Source organism: Zonotrichia albicollis, chromosome Z (genome assembly GCF_047830755.1).
Source record: "Zonotrichia albicollis isolate bZonAlb1 chromosome Z, bZonAlb1.hap1, whole genome shotgun sequence".
Lineage (NCBI taxonomy): Eukaryota > Metazoa > Chordata > Aves > Passeriformes > Passerellidae > Zonotrichia > Zonotrichia albicollis.
The window spans coordinates 22,568,764-22,588,908 of record NC_133860.1 but is presented as its reverse complement, the minus strand read 5'-3'; the positions used below and the strand labels follow the sequence as shown (position 1 = coordinate 22,588,908).

Genomic DNA, 20,145 nt, shown 5'->3' with positions numbered 1-20,145 from the left:
AGAACTTGCATTACTCTGTTTTTCCTACAAATAATGCAATGCAGTAGACACGTGTCTTTATGTCCCCTCATATAGCTCAGGGTAGAAGATGGAGGAGGAGGCAGGAGCAGGCTTTTTAACAACTTGGTAAGAAGGATTCTTGTTTTTGCTGCTGGAAGAGAGGACTGGGAATGGGAAGTAGATGAGGGGCATAAATAGCTTCTTAGAAAAATCTAAAGGAGAAGTCCAAAGCAAAGATCCCAGCAAATACTCGGTTCTCTTACTAAGTTCTGTCATGTCAAGAATGAAATGCATACTATGTTTCTTTGCAAAAATGTTATGATAATTCAAGGTGGAGGACTGGGGTGGGGATAGAATAACAGAGCAAAAGTTCTCATTTCCAACTAGGTGCCTCACATTCATCTCCAAAATCAGCCTGCAGTATCTCTACCTCTTCCCTTTTCTCACACTTTAGCTCAGAAATTAGTAAATATGTACAGATACAGATGATTTATTCATCTTATTCCAGCAGTGCCGAATTCACTTCTAAGGCAACTCAAGAGTAATGATTCAGCTGAAGTAAAAGCATGTAAAAACAGGTGAGAGATGACAGCCACTCAAGGCCCTTCCTCCATTCCAGGCAACGTTTTTCTAATTGCCATTTCACCAAGTTGGCAGGGGGAGACTAAAAACAGTGAAGCAAAATACATACACATAGACACACACACATACCACGCAACTTCTGCTTCTGTTTACTCAGTCCTTATCCAGGCCCATTAAGCAGCATTAGTTGGAGATGAAAGGAATGTTTTGAAGGAGACAGGCATGCATTACCATACCTAGTTGGGCAAATAATGGTGCCAGTGATATAAATCCCATAAACTATGCACTGTTGATACTGATTCAACACCTACCCCTGTGATAGTAGCGTAAGTATAAATCATCTCTTCACAGTAGCATAAATATACACATTTGTGTACACACATAGTGTGTGCTTGTGGTGTTTTCTTGTTCTGGCACAACATATTTGATTTTGTGTGCCTTCCTATTACTATGCAGCTCTGGCCTCCAGCAAAGGACTCCTCCTCCCTCACCAATTCTGCCCCCCTCCCTGGCAACTACAATTCCTTTAGCTCATTAGCGTAAGTAGGGAAAATACCATATACTCACAACATAACTTGTTCATTTAGACATACATGTCCAACAGAAATCAGAGAATCACATAATATCCTGAACTGGAAGGGAACTCAGAAGGATCACGCAGAAAAACTGCTGGCCCTGCACTGAACAGTCCCAAGAGTCACACCATGTGCCATTGTTACTGTACTTTACCAAAATCTGACTTATTTGATCAAAACAAATACTGAAACAGTTGCAAAACACTATGAGGGCAGAGATAAATTTGGGATATTTTCACTTAGCCAGATGTCATGCTAACAGAAACACTCACAGCAACTGCTGTGAAATGTGTTAGCTTTGCCAGCTGAGCCAAATTTAAAAAAAAAAAATCCCTTTTAAAAGTAGAGTAAAATTAATAATTGGTAGTGGTAACAGTGCACAGAATACAGATAGCAGACCTGCTGTCTATACTGAACTATAGTTCAATACCTCAGCTGCCCCCACCCCAGAAGACACTTGTACTTGCCCTTAAGCTCAGCCTCCCACTAGCATCCCTGCAGCAGTCATCACAGGCACAGATCCCGGTGTTTCTCTGACATTTCACTGGGCAGCTGTGCAATTTCATAAAAAAAAAGAAACACACGAGGCATCTTATGCCACCTACAGGCTCCACTGCTTGCTTTCTCTGAAACTCAATATTTATTTAAGCTTGCCTCAGTCTGCTTGTTTTCAACCCTGTGTGCAAAAGTTTTCCCAGAGGTGTCCTGACCCCAAGCTTCCTCTAACTTGCCTTTTCCCTCTCACAAAAGCTGACAGATCTCAGGGTCCATTTCTGCCACACATTGCTCTCCTCATTTTCAGCAGAACTAACTTTTCCTGGCAAATGCTTCCAAGTCCCAGATAGTCTTCATTATGTTCCTTTTCTACAGCACTACTGTGAGGACTAGAGTTTATTTTACCCTTTAGGAGCCTGGTTCCCTTGGATCCTGCCTCTGCCTGCAGTTCTGGTGGAAACAACAGGACTATTTGCTTGAGAAAGAATTAGGTGCTCAGGACCAATTGCATTGTTATTTATCAATGCAGAATTACTTTACTATTAGTTATTTCCACATAATAGAAATTGAAGAAAGTAAAAATTAAGACACACAGCTCACTTTGTTCCAGCGTATCACTTTCTCTGAGAAATGGGAGAACATGCATAACACTGCACTAGGTCCCAAGAGGCCCATTACAAAAATATACCACATATCACTGTAGCAAGAATCACCTCTCTGAAAGTCATTCTTATAGCAACTGCACAGGAGATGAGCAGGAAAAGACATCCCAACATGTCACCAAAGCAAAGAGGAAGGGCGTCTGTGTAGACAGAGCTCTAAACTTCAGTGGAAGCAGAGCTTCAGTAAGAGAGTGATGGGCTTTTGCACAGCCAAATATAGCTGGTGAGATAGGTTTTACTCTAACATAGGAAAGCAAAGTCAATACTGACCTGCAGGCAACTAGCTGCAATGCCACTTATTTTGGAGACCTCAATACAAAGTGTATTATTTTGGCATCATATCTTGGTTTGGTTTGGGGGTTTTTTTTGGAGGAAATGCCACGGGAATCCTTTAGATCTTTCCTAAACACAGACTAGAGACGTTTTCAAGTGACATGATAAATTACTTTGTTGAGTCTTACAGGCACGGTAAGTAATTTGTACTTAGAAGAGAAAACCTAACTGGACAGGCAGAAGAAAGCTGCTCTGACATGCTCTATACATCTCTAAGGGAAAGGTGGGTTATCTACCATGCTCCTAGACACACCTTTACATAAAAGAAGATGCATTCAGACTTTGAAGGGAACCACATCTTAAAAATCAGCAAACAAATGTAGCATTACCGTTCTTGGCAGATGCAACATTTGCATCCTTCAACACGTCTCTTTGGAAAGTGTGTTATGATCTCATGAATTACTAGTAAAGTGTTGTGATTTTTCATCCTAAGTCATGCACCCAATATATTTTTAATCTAAAATGCTTTTTGCATGAAGAGGTTTTTACACGTGTTATAAAACACTACTGGGCATCCCAAAATTTATCTCCTGAACATACTGTAACCATATTGTCTTAAACAGATTTGATCTGGATATGCTTTTCTGGTCCACATAGGCATCAGGTTTCAATACCATTTTCCCTCTGTACCTACATAATAGTATGCCCTCTTCTTCCTGTTTGAGACACCTGAAAGCTGATGGCCCATTGACAGCTGTCTGAATTGGTTCATTCTTCACTAACTGTTTACTTTGGATCAAATGAAAGTAAAAAGGAAACGGAAAACAGCCCCATTGGGAGGAGACTCATGTGGGACAAATTAGGAGGCACCATAAGATTTAAAACTGTGGGGGGAAAACAGGACTAACTAGAGGCAGCTGTCAGGATGTGGGTTTTCTGTTTATATTCTTCTCCTTCCACCCCTTAACCCCCTAAATTTTGAGAGAAAATAAGCATGTGTATGTGTGCATGCACAAGCAAAAGCAAGGGAACACTGATCTCTCCTCTACAAACAGCACACATAAGAATATAAAGTAATCTGTACAATAGAGGCAATTCAGTCATTGAAATAAACATAAATGGTAGAGCAACCTATTCAAGAAAAAAATTAACTTTTTTCCTTATACAAGTATCCTGCTATCCTGCAAAACTGCAATTTCAGAACATCAGTTTTAGTTACTAAGTGAGCTACAAACTGGAACTGGTGGTCAAATGCTCCACTACAGTTTTGTGGATGGTAATCCTGTTGCTGGATCAAACTTTCCTTGTATTTCATCATCCCTTCTAAAGGCCAAAACAACAACCCTTAACAAGGCACATCACCATGGACAAAACTGCTTCCTATCCAGAAAAAAAATGAAAACAACCAAACAAAAACCTTCACAGGCTAAGATTTAAATTCAATATACAGTAAGTAAAGCATGCATGGCATTAAGAATCCAAATTTTTTAAAAAAAGAAAAAGATTCATGCCCTGGAGGAATTCTTCCCTTTCACATCTTCTCATGGCTATCTCCCGACTTATTACTGTAATACTCCACGTTATGCATTCAAGGAGAACAAGCTCATCAGCTATTGTTAACTAATAGCTAAATTAGTACTCCTGGGCCTAACAGCCTCCTATCCCTTACCACCATTTTCACCTTCATGTCAAATCAGCTCAGGTCCTTTTAGGGTGGGATGAAAACCAAACTCACAGAAAATGGAAGAGGAAACAGAAGGAACCAGTGGATGGACAGCACAAGGTGTTCCAGACCACTGAAGAGCTGACAATCTCCAGTTCTCCAAAGATAGCTCTGCCTCTCCACATTTTATTATTCACATCTTCTCTGCCTCTTGTCTCTCCCTTATATGCTTATTCCACTTATGAGCCATAATTCAAAAGGCAAATATCTGGACTTCAAATTTCCAGACAAATCAGAACTGCTTAGAAACCAAATTACACAAGAGCTGAACATTCCTCCCAAGAAGGATTCTATCAGAAAAGTGAACCTGACTCCCCAGATGACACATTTTTTAGAGACAGAATAGGATAAAATTTTAAGTGCAATCACAGAAAAACAAAATAAGACTGCCTGGTCAAAGCAGACAGATGCAATCAAGACTGGTTTTCCTTTAACTGTTCTATCAGTTTGACTTTCCCTGATGGGAGAATGAATCAGAGACAGCTAAGCAGCAGCAAGTGCTTTTCAAAGTCCAGCTTTTCTGCATAATTATGTACTTCAGTCCTCGTTTGAAAGATTAGCATTGCAGTAAGCACGTCAAGAGGCGATGTAGCAAAAACAATACTGTAACAATATGCCTTTCCGCAGTATAACAGTCACATAAAAGTAGATTCTTAGTTTACTGCAAGCATGTTCACAGACACATGCACAAAAAAAAAAAAAAAAAAGTTGTAAATGTAATATCCCCAACATCAAGGTACTTGGTCAGAGGCACGCACTATCCTGTCTGTTACTGTTTGTGGTTAAATATATTCTCACCTTTTTGGAAACAACTAATCATGTCTTTCAGTTCAGTCCTTAGGAAGAGAATATTTAAGTTTAAAAAAAAAACCCTGAAGACAACAATTAAGAAAAAGGAAGGTTAGAATTATTTTTTTTTAATGTTTTGCTTTCATGTTCTTTGTAGTAAACACCAGAAAAGATACCCACAGCTAAAGATAGCATTTTTTTCACCTAACTTCTGACTTCCTAATAAAGTTACCTCACTTTCAATCTCACTGCAACACCGTTAATGATTTTTTAGGCAGGAAAAGTATTTTTCCTTGCTAAGAACACACATAACAAAAAAGACTGGTTTCCCCAGAAAATTACAGGTTCTTCTGGCAGTAACTACCAAATATTCATTCCACTATTATTTTTATGATGCAGGAGTAATTCTAAAACATCTAAATCTGGTTTTTGTACAACCACTCAATGGTGACACCTAATAACCTCTGGGAAGAAACAGCAGCACTTTTCTACATACTGCTACTGGAAAACACTATGCAGTCTCGGTCTATTTTAGTACTATTCATATAATACTAGTATTACACAAACCCATTCACCATCACATGGTGCAATATTCAACAAAGCCCTCTGCCACAAATTTAATTAAGGACTGACTGAGTCCAAAAAGACAGGATGAAAGCTAAGCCAGTGACCTACCCCAGTCTCCCTCAAGGGGGAAAAAACCCAAACCAAACACATGAAAGAAAGGAAGAAAATCCAACAAACCCTCACAAAGCAAAAACAAAACAATTAAAACCCCATAGCTGTCATAGCATTGTTGTCATATGTATTTATTCTCCCAGCTGTTCACAGGAGCAGAGGCTATAGAGGCTGAAATTTAGAAGACTTTTCTTGTGACAAAACAAATTTAAATATTTCTAGACAGCTATGCCCATTTGTTGTTACATTAAAGCATCAATTATTCCTTGAACACATGAGATCAATAAGAAAGAAAGAAGTATTACTTAGTGTCACTTAAGGTGCAATAGGTGAGGTAACCAAATGTTTTTCATGTGACTTTGAATGGCCTTTAATTGGCAGTATCTTAGGGCAGGCTTGACCTCCTAATATTTCTTGAACTGCTTTTTTTGCTGAAAAGGAGCAAAGCAGAGTGAAAAGGAGGGCTGTGAGTTTCCCCAGCGCTTACTCCTGTAGTCTTTCGCTGTTTTGAAGGCAAAAGAGAAATGCGGGAACTGGGAGTAGACAAGAATAAGAAAAAAACCATAAATAAATAACTCCAAAAACAGTGCAGGAGAGAGCGGATAAAGTAGACATTAGGACTATATTTCTTCCCTGAATAAAATATCAGCATGTGGATGGCAAACATGGCACATTTTTTGTAAGTTACATCTACAGTACAGGGTAAAGGATAAGTACAGTACAGTACAGTACAGTACAGGATCAGAAAAATTAAACTGCTAAAACTCTGGTTTTTATTACCTAAGTGTCATTCAGTAAATCCATCCAGCTGGTCACCAAAAGCTAATCTGGCAAGAGTCCAAGGCTCAAGAATCAAAAATTACTGGCTCCATGCAGACTCTGTCGAAGCACATTTGCTCCCCCCAGAACAGACTTCCTCTCTCAAAAAATATTTTCATGTTGGCCCAAGTGCTGCACAGCATCAGGCTCTCCTCCCTCAGCATGCTCCTCCTACCATGTGATGCCTTTCAGTCCCAGGCTCTGAAATGTGACTCTCAACACCACTCTTTTCCATACAGACTCCCAATATGGTGCTGATGCTTAAATTCACATCTACATCCTTAAATCAGAAGCACATTATTTAAAATCCATTTCTTTACACAGGGATTTTTTCAGTCAACACGTAGACGTTGTATGGGAAAGAGCAGCACATCAATCCCTACACCAGATAAAAACTGCACGGATGCATCTACTGGCTGCTTAGCATGAGTGGGAAGAAATGCAGGGAAAGAAAAAGAAGAGCCAACCCTGCTTGTAAGTGAAATAAAGCTGCAATGTTTTGCTTTACTGCCATGCTGTGGAAAACACAGTACAGCATCCCAGCCAGACTTCTTTTTCCACAGCGTGGCAGTAAAGAGAAGCAGCACAAATGCAACCCACCTTGGGATGCACAACTGGAGAAGGTCAAGGAATGGACTACTTTTACTACTACCCCAACAACAAGGACACAACTTAAAAAGGAAACAGATCGTATCACTTACTGGAAAGAAGAGATCAGGCCTGCTAATTAAATGCAAGGATCCCCATCTTCTTCCAAAGGGTGCAGCTCTTCCTCCTGACCATCCGTCTGTTTCTGATTTTGGCTCTGACCAAAATATTCATTCCACTGAAATGCAAACTTCAGACCTATGCACAATAAATAGCATCTGGGACAAATTACTGCAAAAACAAGTACCTTTCTTTGTTCGGTGTTAATCTAAAACAGTTATTAAAACAGTTCTAGCTAAAACCTTTGCTCCTTCACAGCAAATATTCAAGTACTTGGTATGAGTGTTACAGGCAGGCCTGCCTCTTTGGCAGTTTCTGTGCATTCAGCGCTGTGAGAAGTCCTCGTGCTCCACATGGCACCGACTGCTCAGAGTCCTCCTGTGCCCCTGTTGGGATGCCAGCACCCTTTTTCATATTTTTTTCAGGACTGGGACAGGGCTCCAAGACTCCATACAAAAAACTATTATTCTTAAACACTCATGATTTACCACGGAAAATACCTGTTTAATTCCCAGAATTTCCATTACTTAAGCTCTCTTATAGATTAAGGAAATAATAATTCTAACAATTAAAATTAATTGCCTTTTGTGCCAGTGAGGACTGCCCTACTTCCTCCTTCCTGGGGCTCTGACTCCTTTGATCTGTTCGGCCCTTTTACAAACATGAGCTGCAGGATTGGCAGGTTGGAGTAGGAATGAAGCAAATAATTCCTGAGTGAAATGAAACTGAAACTGGCAAGCAGCCCAGATACTAGCCTGAACGGTTAAGAAAAAATAACAGTGATAACAAATAACAATTTTTGTAGTTACCACTCCAAACACTTCCAAAGAAAAGGGTGGCTCGGAGATTCAGCTTGAGATTCTTGCTGAATCACTGGCAAAACGGCTTTCTGTCAGCACACAGTCAAACACAGTTAAAGAACAATCACAAGAAACATTCTTTGTAAAGAATAATGCAGGGGCATTTAAAAGAATAATACAAACAAAGAATAATAAAAGGGGGGGTATTTATTCCTTTTGCACACTACTGTCTATACAATAAAATATTTACAAATGAAACTAGTCTGTATTCTACTTTTCCCATATTTCCACTAAAGCTAACCAAAAAAATATGATCAAGTTCAACAACTCAGAAGACCACAGTAAAAAATGCAATTTATTTTGACGAAAGACAAAATAAAGTAAAAAAAAAAATTAAGGAATATAACCAAGAAGGAAACATTTTCAATAAGGTTAATGAGAGTAAAGGACAGCTAACACCCAAAATGATGGCCACATGGAAGAAAATAACAAAATCTGTTCAAAACATAGGCTTCAGTTATACTCCCTCATTTATTTCCAGGCTTAAATAGATTGATAAGGTATGAAATACCTCACCAAACTGTAATGTTTTTACAGAAGGAAAAAAAATGCTTCAAAAATTTTCATTTGGAGAAAAAAATTATAGTATTTTGTGTCAACTGTGCTGACTTTCAGAGGTTTTTTTTGTTTGTTTGTTTCATTGAATTCCATAGATTTTTCTGTTTCTGAACATACAAAGAAAATATAATGCACAGAGAAATTCTGCCGAGCACAATAATCTTAGGAAGTATGACATATTTTTTCTTTCAGGTTCAGAGGTTACAATATCCATTTCAGACACACTAGTAAACACTACATCATTGGTATTTCCATATTTTCCAATACATCAGGCTTTGAAAGCCTAAGCATTGCAGCAAATACATGAACTGGCTTCACTATTCAAAGGGAGTCTGTGTAACAAAGTCATACTAACAAATCTAGGTAGAAAGCAAAACAACCTCTGAAACTGCTGAGCTATTAACTTTTACATCTTATCATCTAAAAATGCTGAACCACTCCCTTTCCTCATTGCTTCATGGGTGCTCCTTTCCCAGTATTTTACTTTGCTGAGAGTTGCACAGAGGATAAAAAAATGCACAGCTATCAGAGATCTACACTCTTAGCAAGAGTACCACGAAAAAGACTGGCTGCCATTTTCAATGCAGCACACAGGTTTCAGGCAACAAATCTAAGACTCCTAAGAGTCAGCTGCAACAAAATACAATTACATGACTGACTGCTGCCGTCATCCACATTTTATCACTGCTCCAGCTGGCACTTTTACAGCGGCCCCAATGCAGTTGGGGTCCCCCCGCCCTGAGATGGAGGAGGACTTGACTTTGGAGAGAAATTTCTGGAAGGGCAGATTTGGGACGCACTGTCTCTGCGGCGCTCCCCCGAGCATTGCGTGTCACGCATGGCACAGGAGCATGAGGAAGCACTGTCGGTGGGCGATGCACCCAGCGGTCAGGGGGCTGCAGCACCAAGCCCACAGCCCGCTCCCCACTCTGTCTCCAAACATTTCCATACCCACAGAGGCGTGAAAGAGGGGCAGTGACAGGCACGAAACACCAAAACCTTGCACGAAACACTGCAGAGAAGCTCCTAGCAGTATTCATTGGAAATTAACTCCTTACTGACTCATGTGATGCTCACATAAAGCCAAAAAAAAAAGGGAGAAGAAGAGGGGACTGACAATGGGCTGTGAGCCGTAAATCAGACTCGCAAACCACTGTGAGATGGAAAGACTGGAATTGAACAGCACACAATAAAGATGTAGGGAAAAAAATAATTTCTTCTTCAGTTATTCACTGAAATTATTTTCACTTGATGGCTCACTCATTCCAAGGCATGTCTTTGTCCAGGACACCACACCGCTACCACAAAGGCAAAGTGAGAAAAAGCAAGACATCTGCTCAATCAAGAACTGCTTTTCTCCCTCTTCTGCACAAAGTGTTTGGGCTTCATTTTGGCTACAAGGAGAAGTGGAAGAAAATCAAAATAAAGAATATTAAACAGAGATTGGTTTCAGCTCTTCTATGCCCGTTCTCTCATACACTGCCATATAAGGAGTGAAATTAATGGTCATGTTATAAAAATAATTTGTATATTTACCATTTGCATTTATTTAAAGTCAGTGCCATTGCATTATTGGGAAAAAAAAGGGTTTTGCTTGTTTTTTTTTTTAAAGAATATTTACATATGCACACAGATACAAAGAGATACAAACACACGTACTCAGACAGACATACACATCCCTACTTATGTATACAATGTAACAATCACAAAACTTGATTAATTATGAAGTCAAAAAAGAAAATAACATAGCTAGTGGCTTATTTTAAAAACTAAAGAAATTACACAATCTAATTAAAAACCCATTGAAATATTCTTTTTAGTGTTCATATTTTCAGATTATTTAAATTTTGCTGGGCTATTTTGTATGCATTTTTACTCTGCTCACCATCACATTGTCTTCTTATTTGATATTTACAGAGATTTAGGTGTAACATGGCTAATAAAAGATAATGAATGCAAATTACAATATAACTAAAAATTTGGGACAAAAGCCGCCTGGCATAATGCAAAATATCCTCTTATAAAACAAAAGAACTATATATCCTTAGCACCACACCTTACTGAACAATCTTTACATCACCCAGCCTTGTTATTTAGTCTATTATATTAGTCTATTCCCAGACTGTTTGCAATTAAAAGTAGGTTTCTTATTACTATGAAGTGCATACTACAGGCAGTGATCCAAATGAAGACAAGAAAGGCACGTAATAAGGTAAAATATGTTTTTTTAAAAAAATCCATTAGATAAATGATCAATGGTCTTTTAAATCAGGCTTCCATATTTCTAACTTAGATGACATTTCTCTTTCCTTAATGAGGAAAAGAAAGAAAAAGGAAAAGAAAAAAAGGAAAAGAAAAAAAGAAAAAGGAAAAGGAAAAGGAAAAGGAAAAGGAAAAGAAAAAGAAAAAGAAAAAGAAAAAGAAAAAGAAAAAGAAAAAGAAAAAGAAAAAGAAAAAGAAAAAGAAAAAGAAAAAGAAAAAGAAAAAGAAAAAGAAAAAGAAAAAGAAAAAGAAGGAAAAAGAAGAGAAGAGAAGAGAAGAGAAGAGAAGAGAAGAGAAGAGAAGAGAAGAGAAGAGAAGAGAAGAGAAGAGAAGAGAAGAGAAGAGAAGAGAAGAGAAGAGAAGAGAAGAGAAGAGAAGAGAAGAGAAGAGAAGAGAAGAGAAAAGAGAAGAGATAAAATCTGTCAACTGTACAGCAAAGCAAAGTGCTGTGCAGAACATAGGTGACTGGGGCACCTTATGTGGAACTGCAACTCTTGATGTTTATACTCATCAGGGTATTAATAAAACAGAATAACTACCACAGGAAAGGCACTCCTAACAAACTCACTATTTATTAGAAAGTTTGCAAAATGTACACTGTGCTCCCAGAATCCTCTTAGAGAAAAAGCTGCTGAAGAAATGAACCTCCAAGCACACATCAGACAACAGACAATGAGGAACTAAACAATCACGCAGATTAAACCACTAAAAAGACGCTTTTTCCTTGCTCACAAACTACAAAACAAGCCTCATTTTCTTCATCAAGTCATAAAGGAACATAAAACTGGTAAAGAAAATTTCCATGATGCCTAAGACTATATAACCCTAACAATTTTCTCTGCAGTATAAAAAATTAAATAGTAATAATGGAAAACCTTGGGAAATGTGGAGATTTTATTAGTTTTATTAACTCAACAGTATAAACTTGAATTATCTCAGTTTGCTTATTTGCTAGTTACTCATTTCAAAGTGCCTCTCAGTGCTAATGAAAATAAAATCTCAAGTGCTTTATAAAAGAAATGGGGTTGGCTGAAATTACTAGAGATTTGTATTTTATTTATGTTAAGATGCTTTCTCTTCATTTAGTAACTAAATTGTTACTTTAGGAAGCGGTAGTTACATGTTTACATCTCCTGTATCAGCCATGTCATTGAAAAATGAAAGTCAAACAAAAAAATCCTCAAGTAATAAAGTAAATATTATTGGGCTGATTACTTTTTACCTATTGTCACTAGATATTTAACAATACCAGGATGCTAGAAAGAGATATATTTAACCTTTCTGTCCCATCTCTTAATTCTTTAACTGTATGGCACACTGTGAGTATTTATGCTTAATCTCTTTTTTCCTCATCCAATTATTTGTTTTCCTGTCAGTTTGTGCTCCCAGCCTGAGCTAAATTAAAAAACTATTTTCAACTGATTCAGAGGTATTTAAACTTATTACTCCTTCAAGGATATTTTTACTTGAAGCACTTCAGGAGTTAAATTGCTAAGTTAAAATCAAAGTAATGACCCCAAGCAGAGATAACTGAGTTGCCGTGTAAATTCATATAAATAAAATTGGACAGAGAAGCATTTCCTGCTGAAAGATAGTGTCTCGATTTAATCTTCTACTGGCACTAAGCATGCCTCATGGTTCTAAACAGCCCATCACTTGCATTAAGACTATCACAAAGTGAATGAATACCAAACAAACCCAATCAGAACTTTGCCCTCAAAGCTGTTAAAGCCTCCAATTTCCTAATATTTCCAGACCACTTGAGTTACTGGCTCACAAAACAGAGGGATAATTAAAGTGACACAAAACAACTGCCCTGTTTAAATCCTAGGGGCAGTTTGTCTAACCTTCTGATCCCAGGGGAAGCCACAGCCACTCAAACACCTGTCTGTGGTTGCTATCCTTCACAAAGTACTCTTCCCAATATATGAGACCATCTATCATATGAACTAAAATGGATCCACATTTTACTCTCATTTATGACATCCAGAAAATGTAAATCTTACATCTGCAAATGTAAAACAGTTTTGTTGAGGTTGGATGCTCCATTAGCATCATCTACCTGTAAGAAACCCTATGTTCTAACCAAGTCAAAACATTTGATACTTCTTGTGAAATGTCTGAAGGACAGAGGAAAAAAAAAACAAGCTCCAATACCTGTAAAAAGAGAATCTGCAAGTAGCATTACTTTTATCTTACTAAAAAAAAAAAAAAAATCCAAAATCAAACAAACCCAGCACCAATTCTCTTTTGTACATTGTCCCTGAAAATAAAATAATTTACATTTTGACTATTTCAGTGTCATAATCTCTAATGCCTTTCAATTTAGGAAAAACTGAAAAATGCCTCCTTGGGAGTTTCTGTCATTTTGAAAAAAAGATCACTCATCTAAGATCTTCTCATCTGAGAAATGTTCTGGCAAGACTACGTTGTGCATCTTCTAAGCACTAATAACATTTTCATGTGGTTCTGTTTTATTCTAAAAATCACTTTTTTCATTTATAGGTAGCTTTCTAAAAGTATGAAATGACTTGGCAATCTCTGGAACAATTTCAAAGGGTCACTTGATTTTCCTCTCATAGCTCATTCACAATATTAACCACATTAGCATAACACCATCAGGGGCCAGTTTTATTATTTCTCTGTGTGATCCAGGGCTTCCATTTTCATTCCCAGAGTTCAATCACAGTTTTTCAAACACTGCTCCTGCCAAAGCACAGAACAGCGCTTGCCTTCTCTACCCCTTTTATTTTCCTCCTTTTAGCCTATATATTCAGATGAATGTCACGCGCTGACTGAGAACACATTCCATGATGATACCTATTTTCACTTAAAATACATACTTAGTTTTGGATTCAACTCCTGGCCTTTTCAGTCAAAGTTATTTAGGTGGATTCAATCAAGCATGTGATTAGAAATAATAACTCACAAGCAATGAATTCAAAAAGGTTAGATCTTTGCCAAACTGCGCAAGTGTGGCAAACTACTATTTCTACTCTGTGACTTCTAAAGAAGATACTAAAAGCTTCCCTCAACAAACCTGACTTTTGGACCTTAAACAGTGCACAGTGACTTAAAATTCCCAATTCCACAAAGGCAACTAATGCGAGGGTGGCTTCTCTTCATTGGATATCTCCTATTAAACAACGTTATTGAGACAGCCAAAAATTTGGAGAGACTTTCAGATACTTTTTTGAAGGGGAAACTATTCACAAGGCAGAACATTTTTGGTTTTGAAGTAAAATCGATCAGTAATGACACAAAATAAAATAAATACGTATTAATGACATTAATGATATCTTAGTTTATCTTCAGTTACCCTCTTTTAGAATGGAATGCAAAATACAATTGTCAAAAATTGTCAATTTCTGAAGCAGAATTTCAGAAAATTGCATCTCCAAGAAAGAAAAAATACAGTTCATTCTTCTCCTTAGGTTCACTCCCTTCAAAACATCAAAAATTGGTTTTTCTTTCCACTTAACTAAATTAAAAGCTGAATTCCAGTGTCTAGTCAGCAAGATATTCTAGTATTACTAGCATTCTAGTATTCTAGAATTACTATTACTATTCTAGTATTACTCCACTTGGTTTGGAGTGGAGTAATAAAACAGCCTCTAAAGAATTTCCTACCTTTAGAAAAACCTACCACATTCCGATCAGCTTTAACAGGTCTTTGTTTTCCCCCATGTCCTTTACCAGCCATTTCCCACTCTTTTACTGATACCAGAACACAAACATGGATTTAAAAATCATTATTTGGCAGCAGTGCTCAAGAATCACGAAGAGCCATGCTTCGATGTCAGTTTTTACAGCTGAGATTTCTGCCTGAGGGAGGTTCAAGTGACATGCAATAGTTTACTCAGCTATTCATCAGGACATCTGGAGGTGCTCACAGTTCGAAGGTGTTACTAACCTGCCAGCAAACCTAATATATTGACCCAAAAATACTTTTAAATGTTGTCCTTTCTGAGGTTTCTTTGGGTGCATGTGAAGCGTCCTTTTCATTTTCCAAAGAAAACTTGCCATACAGTCCTTCTCCCTCTGCTATTCTCCATCAGCAATAGCTGTGCCTATTGTCTCAGGCTGGCAGTCCAAGGAAGCAAATCTCAGACTGTAAACACTGAAATCTATCTGAAACACATCTCACACCTCAGTGTCAAAACTTAGGACGCACACTGGAAACAAGGAAGGATTTGCCTTCACCCAGTAAAAAAACTACTTAAAGGAAAAACTGCAGCATTTTGCTGCATTTCCTTTATAAAGTGAAAATAAAATGCCACACAACTGCTCTAAAAAATTACAATCATCTTTTCAGAACTGTCCTTTAAATCAGAAATGGCACTGAAAAAAATCTAGATCAACTCAAAGAGGATGGACCATATATGGAGTATCTTTCCAATCAGGATTTTTATAGTAAATTGTATTACCTTTTTTCCCTTAGACTCGCTCCCTTTCTTGTGCAAAACTTACTAAGGGAGTCTATGTTCTTGTTTAGCATATAATCTATAATGGCTTTAAAAATATTTCTGAGGACAAAAGTTAGAAAATTCTTGAATATAATTATGAATATATGCAAAGGCAACTAGTGTGCTTTAATAACCCAATTTCTGTAAGACTCCACTAAAAATTCTGTCACATAATCTATGTTCAGTGAAACATTTACCTGCCATATAATTTCTTTATAGAAGCTTTCCTCTGTTTGCAATTTTTATTGTCTTCACAGGAGGTATAGGCAGGATCATCAGCATAAATTTAACTTATATCTAGAAATAGCACCACAATTTTAATATTCATCCAATAAAAAAATATGTTGACAATTCTCCAGCTCTCACTTTTTATGACATATAACATTTTCCCACAAATTCCCATTGTCCTACAAAAGGGATAGAAATATTTTTTAAAGTCCTCACAGGCACACTGGGCTCTTTTCAAAAGCACTTAACCACAACAGCTTTTCCCCTCCTCAAAATCTCAGTCATGAAAAACTACAGAGCTATCACTTGTTTTTACAGAAAATTATTACCCAAAATAATTTTTTTAAACACTAACTTATTTAAAATATATGTAGGAAAGAAACTTATTACTCCTGAAGTGAGCTGTTCAGATACAGCACCATCAGTACCGTATTTAGTTCTAATCTATTACCCTCAGCTTTTACATTTATTAAAGCAAGTGCAATGAAAGACTATGTTTAGGGGATGAAGGGAGGACAACATGACATGCTCAAGATAAAAAGTAATCTAAGCAGCCAGATTTCTTTATCTAAAACTCAACTGAAATCCAAGAATATAAGAAAGAGAACAATTAATCCTAGAGCTTGACAGCTATTTTATACAAATTTGGAAAATAATCAGATGAAAGAAGTGGAATTATTTCATCTGCTACCTAAACTGTCCCCTTTACAGATTAAAAAAAAATTGTTTCAAAGAGATACAAACTGGTTTTGCCCTTCAGTTACATATACAAAGTAAATGAAAATTTGGGTCCCCAGAATCAATATGCCTATGAAAATATTCCTTTCTCTCTTAAAAAAGGATCAGTTAAGGCAAAGAATAATGGATACTTAATTACATAAATTCTTTTTATAACTAAGACTTTAATTAATCTTGCTTAGTTATGGTCTTCTTTTAGAAAAAATATTTAATAATATTTGAGAATAAAGCATTTTCTGACTTCTTTCTGTAAGTGAAAAGGTATTTTCCTCTGATTTAATAACCACATCATATTTAATTCCCATATTCCCAGTTGTTGTCTGTGAGTTATTAAATATACACATACATTTATGCTCATTTCTTATGAGAAATACAGAAAGAAAAAGAAATCAAAACACTAAAAAGCAGTTAACCTTAAAGCAGAAGTAAGAATCATCATACGGAGGACATATATTGTCGCACCATTTGTGTGCCTCCTGTTTGGGGGCGGGTGGAGAAAGATTGATGTTGAGTAAATCATGTGAAATGTATGTCAACACACTCCTTTTACTAATCTTTATTGGTAATTTACAACTGCACAACATTTATAAATTCAACAGCTCATCAAAGCATTTGAGTGGAGTCAATCCTGAGTATTCATTAAGTGAAATTAAACATAACTTTCCATAAAGAACTATGAGTAAGTGGGCAAGCCTACAACCAGCTACCACTACAACAATTTCTAGTTGCAATCCTGCCTTATTACTTCCAAAGACATTTAAAAAAACCAGTTGGCAGCTACAAAAACTACTTAGTACATTTTAAACAATTCTGTCAGAAAAATCTTTCATGTCCCTGAAGGATTCACTAATTCTTCCTTCTCCAATGGAAAGAGATAAGCTAAATACAGATGTACACCACCTCTCTTTATCTGCAGGGTAATATTCCCTGCATGTTTTCCTCCCCAGCTATTTATGTTCTTTCCACAAGCACAAGTCATAAATAAGGCCACTAAGAATTCATGAAACTATCTGGACCATCCAGATACAAACTTCCCTAGAAACACTCAAGTCATTTTAACACGTCGTCCACCTAAAGACATCTCTGTCTCCACAAAATCAAGCACAGAACTATACTGTAGAACACAAAAAAAAAAAACAACAACAACAACAACAACAACAAAAAAACCAAAACCCAAACTATCATGAAAGTAAAAGAGGAAAACTACATGTGAACGTAACTGTTCACATCTTTGACATAAATTTTGGAGTTACGTACTATAATTTTTAAAGCAACCAAGAAGGCAATTGTGACCTTTTGAAATTCAGCCTTTGTCTAGAAATATCTGTCTCAAATTTATAATTTTTTTTTAAACTTAGAAGGCACAAAAAGGAAATAAAAAAACAAGAGTTTTTTTTTAAAACAAACTTTTGCTATGAAGATGTCTTGAGATTTACACCTGAGAGTGGATTACACCGAGCAGCATGGGAGAGAGTGTATGAAAAATTCATAGAAGAGATCTAAACAACAAAACTACTCTAATGATTAAAATTTAAAAGTATGTTTAGATTTATTTACTTAATGAGAGCAAAGTATTTTTGTGAAGCCTCTACCTCCTGCACAGTACACTGAATAACTGCAGGTATGGCATGGAAATTTGCTGTAGTCTCCTTTTTGGGTGCCAGCATGGCCCTCACTCTGCAGTGATAGCGTGCAGAGGGCAAGCCCTGTGCTCAAAACAGGATTTGATGCTTGAGTGGGCCCAAGCAGCCAGAATGGCAGTCAGGAGGTGGAGACACCATCTTAGAAGTAAAACCCTCAGTCCCTCCTGATTCACTGTGATAGATGAGTGGTTTGGACATCCTGCACAGACCCCTCTGGGCACAGCACTGTAAGTCTTTTGGTTTATGTATAGTATGTGTTACTGTCTTGTGTGTTATTGCTCCAGATAGACTGGAGTGAGTTGAGCTGGAGGCCACAGAGACCGTCATGGCTGCAGCACATTCCCTGCACTGGGCACCTCCTGAAGTCCCTTCCAACCGGGACTGTCCTACTGTCCTGAGATCCAGCAGGCATCTGTCACACTTTTGACAGACAGTTCTTTAGCAATGTCCCAGGCTGAACTCCAACAAGCCACTCCAAAGCACACCTCTCTCATCCAACCAAAAATGTCAGATTTCAAAACATACCCCACTATTAATTCCACTTGTAAATATTGGCTACTATTTACCAAGCAGTAAACATAGTCAGTGACCTGCCACTTGGACATACAAGTGGTGTGATGGGAGGCACCCACAGGTCCCAGGAATCCATCACCATGCAGTTCCCATCACTTATTAGCGTCCTGGTAGGTAGGTCTCAGTTCACCTGAGGCTGGCAAATACAGCATTCATCTGAGAGGGTCAGGATCCAGGGAACTGCAAGACTATCAGTCTGATGCTGGTGCTGGGAAAGGTCAGGGAGCAGATGTCCTGAGTGCCGTCACACAGCACAGACAGCACAACCACGAGATCAGGCCCAGCCAGTACAGGTTTAGGAAAGATAGGTACTGCTCAGCTAAGCTGGTCTCCCTCTGTGAAAAGGTGACCTGATCAGTGGGTAAGGATGGCTGCAGATTCTGCCTGACTAAAGCTTTAATAAAGCCCTTGGCACCATTTCCCCCAGCATTCTGTTGGAAAAACTCACTGTTCATAGCTTGGACTGCTGCAGTGCCAGTGGGTAAAAATCCAGCTGGATGTCCACGCCCAGAGAGTGGTGGTGAATGGAGTTACATCCAGTTGGTGGCTCCTCAGAACCCAGTGTTGAGGCCTGTTTCATATCTTTATATCTTTGTCTATCAGCTGTCTGGACAAGGGCATCAAGTATACCCACAGTCAAATGGCATGAAATTGAGTTAGAGTGTACCTCTGCCCAAAAGTAAGAAGGCCCTGCAGAGGGTTCTGAACAGGCTGGAACCATGGGCCAAGGAGAAGGGAATGAGTTTCAACAAGGGTAGATGCCAGGTTCTGTCCTTGGGGCACAAGCCCTGCTGTACTACAGGCTGGGGCAGTGTCTGAAAAGCTGCCAGGAGAAAAAAGACCTGGGTGTGGCTAGTTGACAGCAGCTGAACATGAGCCAGCTGTGCCCAGGTGGCCAAGAAGGCCAAGAGCACCTGGCCTGTGTCAGCAGCAGAGGGGCAGCAGGGACAGGGCAGTGACTGTACCCCTGTGCTGGGCACTGGTACTGGAAGCCACACCTTAAATCCTGGGTCCAGTCTGGGCCCTGCCATTCAGGAAGGACATTGAGGGGCTGGAGCGTGTCCTGAGAAGGGCAGCGGGGCTGGGGAAGGGTCGGGAACACAAGTCCGATGAGGAGCAGCTGAGGGAGCTGGGGGTTCAGACTGGAGAAAATGAGGCTTGGGGTGACTTTATTGTCCCCTACAACTGCCTGGAAGGGGGGTGTAGTGAGAAGGGGCTAAGGCTCTTCTTACCGGCAAAAAGCGACATTATGAGAGTAAATGACCTCTAGTTGCACCAGGGGAGGTTTAGATTAGGTATTAAGAAAAATTTCTTCAATCAAAGGGTTGTCAAGCATTGGGACAGGCTGCCCAGTGAACTGACTGAGTCACCATCCCTGGAGGAATTTAAAAAAACATGTAGATCCTTTAACTCTATAATCCACAGTTTAATTTTGGATCAATATGTATGTAGTTCTACAAGACAAATTCTCTATAACTTAATGCTAATTAACAATCACAGTGCAGTATTATAA

At 38.3% G+C, this 20,145-nt stretch overlaps 1 protein-coding gene across 2 annotated transcripts in view; it reads right to left on the bottom strand.

The window, feature by feature from the left end:
- EFNA5 (ephrin A5) overlaps positions 1 to 20,145 on the bottom strand; it is a 205,508-nt gene that overhangs the window by 151,928 nt on the left and 33,435 nt on the right. The window contains exon 1 of one of the 2 annotated variants that reach the window (XM_074533314.1): positions 6,558 to 7,259. The exons of the other annotated variant lie outside the window; for it this stretch is intronic. Within the exon in view, the coding sequence (XP_074389415.1) occupies positions 6,558 to 6,568 (11 nt within the window). The 5' untranslated portion in view covers positions 6,569 to 7,259. Of the gene's footprint in view, positions 1 to 6,557; positions 7,260 to 20,145 lie in introns of those variants that run through there. 2 annotated transcript variants of the gene reach the window in all.